At 40.6% G+C, this 3,962-nt stretch overlaps 1 protein-coding gene across 1 annotated transcript; it reads right to left on the minus strand.

Moving 5' to 3' along the window:
* Nucleotides 1-969: 969 nt before the first annotated feature.
* her7 (hairy and enhancer of split related-7) lies at nt 970-1,881 on the minus strand. The gene is made up of 3 exons (XM_062989220.1): nt 1,813-1,881; nt 1,573-1,668; nt 970-1,461 (listed from the first exon to the last, which is right to left on the minus strand). The coding sequence occupies exons 1-3, from the start codon at nt 1,879-1,881 to the stop codon at nt 970-972; spliced, it is 657 nt and encodes a 218-aa protein (XP_062845290.1).
* Between the last annotated feature and the right edge of the window lie 2,081 nt (nt 1,882-3,962).

Genomic DNA, 3,962 nt, shown 5'->3' on the forward strand with positions numbered 1-3,962 from the left:
CGAACCGGCCGGAGGAAGTGTTACGTCAAAGGCACCGAACACTTTGATGTGATGTAAATGTGGCTCAGGTGTGAATGCGCGGAGCGTGCACGCGGCTGGAGGCCTTTGAAGTGTATGAGATTTGCAAAGGTGGATCTGGAGTGCGAGGTTCCCACGCGGGCCAACACGGGGAAACGTGTGTGTGTGTGTGTGTGTGTGTGTGTGTGTGTTCTATGCGGCTATATTTATATAATAAGCTTACTAGGTGATTTGGAATAATGCTGAAAGGTACTACACTGTCTGGGGGGGTCTGAGAGCTGAGGTGTTGGGGTAAACTGGGCAAAGGTTCTCCACAGTTTTCCTTTGGGATCACAAAAGTATCTGTCTATCTATCTATCTGTCTGTTATATAAATAATAATATAAGTAATATAAATACATTTATTCTTATTTAATAAAAATAAATAAATCTTTCCTGTGCTTGTCAGTGCTGGAAATCTTAAAATATCAATTTAGAGTTAAATGTCAAGTTGAAACAGGTTAATGTAGGGTGTCTTTTCTTTGAGATCAGATGCATGTCTATTTGAAAACTTGTACTATGGGTGCATTTCATTTTCAGAACAAAAGAAAACAGACACGGCATTCATCATGTATAAAGGAATGTATTTATTTGAGCACTATACAGCTAGAAATCTGCAAGCCGTTATATAAAAAAGGACCTAAATAAATTAATGTGCAAAATAGATGCATATCAGGAAACGCTGAACACATCGGTGCTGATACAAATATTAGTAAAAGCTGTTAGAAAAATATTGCAGACTTCATTTATACACTATGTACACATTTTACACCAGCATTGGTCCCTCAAAATAAACCGTGTTTTAAACACTAAATAAATAGCTTAGCCTTCAGCTGTGGCATCTTCACTGAGAAGAAGAAAATATTACACAAAGCCCATAAACCTTCAAATGAGTCCATTTATCTCAAGTCTCTTAAGGCCAAGGCCTCCACACACACTGCTGGACCGCAGCCTGAGGGCTGGATGTGGTGGGTTGGGATGCAGCAGTTGTGGTTGCATGATGCTGGACGGTATTTGGTTCTGTGTGTCGCAGTGGAACCCTGTACGGGTGTGACAGGGCGTGTTTCCTTACACACTGGAGTCCTTGCTTGCCACTGTTCCTCATGTCAGGCGTGATCTTGACCTTTGGCGTGTGTTTCAAGTGTGATGTTTGGGAGATATGTGGGCGGCTCAGGCACTGGTACAGAGAGGATGACAGGGTGTCCTGCTGCCCACGGTTCTTGCTCTCCTCCTGAAGGAACCAAACAGCTTTCTGCAAGCATGTTGAGAACCCATCCAGGAACTGGTGCTCTTCTGTTGATTCCTCTTGTCTTTTGGATTTCTGTGCGTCAGCCATGGAGGTCTGCAGGAAGAGCACAGTGTGCTCCAAGATCTCGGCTTTCTCGACTCGCCTCTGAGATCCAGTCTGTGATGGAAAATGTGGTAAAGATTAGAATGATATAATGTTCACATTGATTGTTAGATTGAGTGACATGTTCAGGGTTCAGGAGGAGCTGAAAAGGTTTGTGATTGTTACCTGATGCTCAGGGCCTTGCAGGAGTAAAGTTCTCAGGTTATCCAGACTGCGGTTCATTCTTTCTCGCCTTCGTCTCTCAACCTGAGGCTTCATGAGCTGATGGAACAAAAATGATAGCGAAAAATTAATAATCTATAAAAACAGAACGTCTTTGAGGTAAAATTTAATGTATAAATGTCATGAGTAGGCATGTTTTTATACACTTAAAACAATTCCATTAAAATCTGACTTTATTTTTACCTTTCTGTCTGTTTTCATCCTCTCAGGCTCCTCCAGTTGGTTCACGGTTACTGTTGTATTCCAGTCCATCGTTAAACATGCAGGAATCATGAATAAATCTCCAAGGTTTGTTCAGTCAAGGTACAAGTTCTTCTCAGTCGTAGATTGTTGAATGTCTGTCGGAACTTCAGCTCCGGTATTTAAAGGCGTTCCAGCCGGCTCTCCGAACAAACCACGCCTACATCCCCTGCACCGACCAATCCCTGGTTGGTATGCTAATTTATGACCAGCTAAAGCACGTGATTGGTCAGCAGAGCTCCGATGCGTAAAGATGCGTAATGTAAACCAGTGGAATTATTTTACAACCTGGTGTGTTTTTAAAATGACACAAAAGGTCAAATTTAGTTAAATATACTGAATGTAAATGTAAAGATTTGTGGACTTAAAGGTGAAACGAGAGCAAAAAGGTGGAGCAGTTTAACCCAGGAGCTGTATGTTTAAATACATGTTTATAATCTCCAGGTTAATCACCAGTAGACAGTTAGTTATCTGGTTTACTCAATACTGCAAACTTTCATTTTCAGCCAACACGTTACAGACATCTTATAAACAATTTTCAATTTAAATTGATTGGAATTGGCATTGGATTGAAATGCCAAATATATTTAGGAATCTGAAGTCATGCGTAAAGATCTTCTCATCTGTACAGTTTCCAAAACATGAACTATTTTACTGCACGAACCTGCTGGCTTAGATGATAAAATAATAAATATATATTTGTGTCTTTCTAAAGTAATATACACTCATTGACTGGATTGACTGGTGGATAAAGTGAATCGTATTTAATCAGCAAGTTAATGTTTCCGTTCTGCAAATCAGATTCTTGTATTTGATTTTACAAAGTTCACAAGGCAACGAGATGCAGAACATAAACCCTATATTATAGATCCAAAGAGTTAAAAACAAAACAAACAGCTAATATTGTTCATGAGCTCGTTTTAAAAAAGTTATAAAGCGTATTTACTTATAATAAGTTATAAAATATTGGATCAATGCAATGCAGATTGTTTAAAAACCTGATGACTGAGTGTTTGATAGATTTGTATATTTAATTTGCACTTACTACAATTTAATTTTTGTTTATTTGACTTTCCTGGGAAAAAGCTGGAGACTCTGGCACGCGTTCGATCACACCTCGACTTCCGTGGGCACGTGTGTGAACAGTCCTCGTGCGCCTTGGTGACCCCCGGGGTGCCCGGTGTGTTAAAAAGAGGCACACTTCAGTTCCCCAAATCAACTTTAATGCACCATACAGAGCAACGGGTCAGTGCTTATGTGTTATATAATGAACAGAAGCTGCTGGATTGTGGGACTGTGTTTTAAATGTGTGATTTAAATGTTCTGTATGGATGAGCCATCATGTAATGCGCAATTACGCAATAACGTAACGCACTAATAGATTTGATTGATTGGCCGATTATTTGATTTAAAGTTTAATAAGCCTATCTGTGGTATTTTTGTGCAGTTTTGAGCTCAAGATGCTTTTTAAGATGCAATGTAAAACTGATTTAAGACAACTGGGAGGATACAGACCTTAGTCTCTCCTACCCCCCTTTAATTTCACACCTCACGCTTTATCCAAAAGCGCGTGCCGTTCTGCTTTGATATCCAGCCTGCTTAACCTACAGAGGCACACTTCAGTTCCCCAAATCAACTTTAATGCACGATACAAAGCAACGGGTCAGTAACGCACAAGTAGATTTGATTGATGGAAGTTTAATAAGCATGTCTGTGGTGTTTTGTGCAGTTTTGGACACTGCAGTGTAAAACTGCTTTTAGACAAATGGGAGAATACAGAGCCCCGCACCCCCCCCCCCCCTCCCCCCCATTCTCACCTCGCACTTTATCCAAAAACGCGTGCCGTTCTGCTTTTATATCTAGCCTGCTTAACCTACATTAAAGAACTGTTAAACTCACAGCCTATAATCATATAACCAGATACACGATTACTGTCTGAAATCACAGACAGTGCTTGAGTGGGTCTGAAGTGTATTTTTGTGCATTTTTGCATGGGAACCAGCAGGTCTGCTGTTAACGATGCGCAAATTTTGACAGGTAATACTGGTCTTACTCCGTTCCCACCACATCACCCTACAGAGCAACCAGCTGTC

Source organism: Trichomycterus rosablanca, chromosome 26 (assembly GCF_030014385.1).
Source record: "Trichomycterus rosablanca isolate fTriRos1 chromosome 26, fTriRos1.hap1, whole genome shotgun sequence".
NCBI lineage: Eukaryota > Metazoa > Chordata > Actinopteri > Siluriformes > Trichomycteridae > Trichomycterus > Trichomycterus rosablanca.

Excerpts from the sequence above, each read along its gene's own strand:
- her7 (XM_062989220.1), bottom strand. The coding sequence starts at position 1,881 with ATGGACTGGAATACAACAGTAACCGTGAACCAACTGGAGGAGCCTGAG. Across the intron at positions 1,669-1,812 it reads GGATGAAAACAGACAGAAAG|CTCATGAAGCCTCAGGTTGA; the intron begins GTAAAAATAAAG and ends TTGTTCCATCAG. Across the intron at positions 1,462-1,572 it reads TGCAAGGCCCTGAGCATCAG|ACTGGATCTCAGAGGCGAGT; the intron begins GTAACAATCACA and ends TTTCCATCACAG.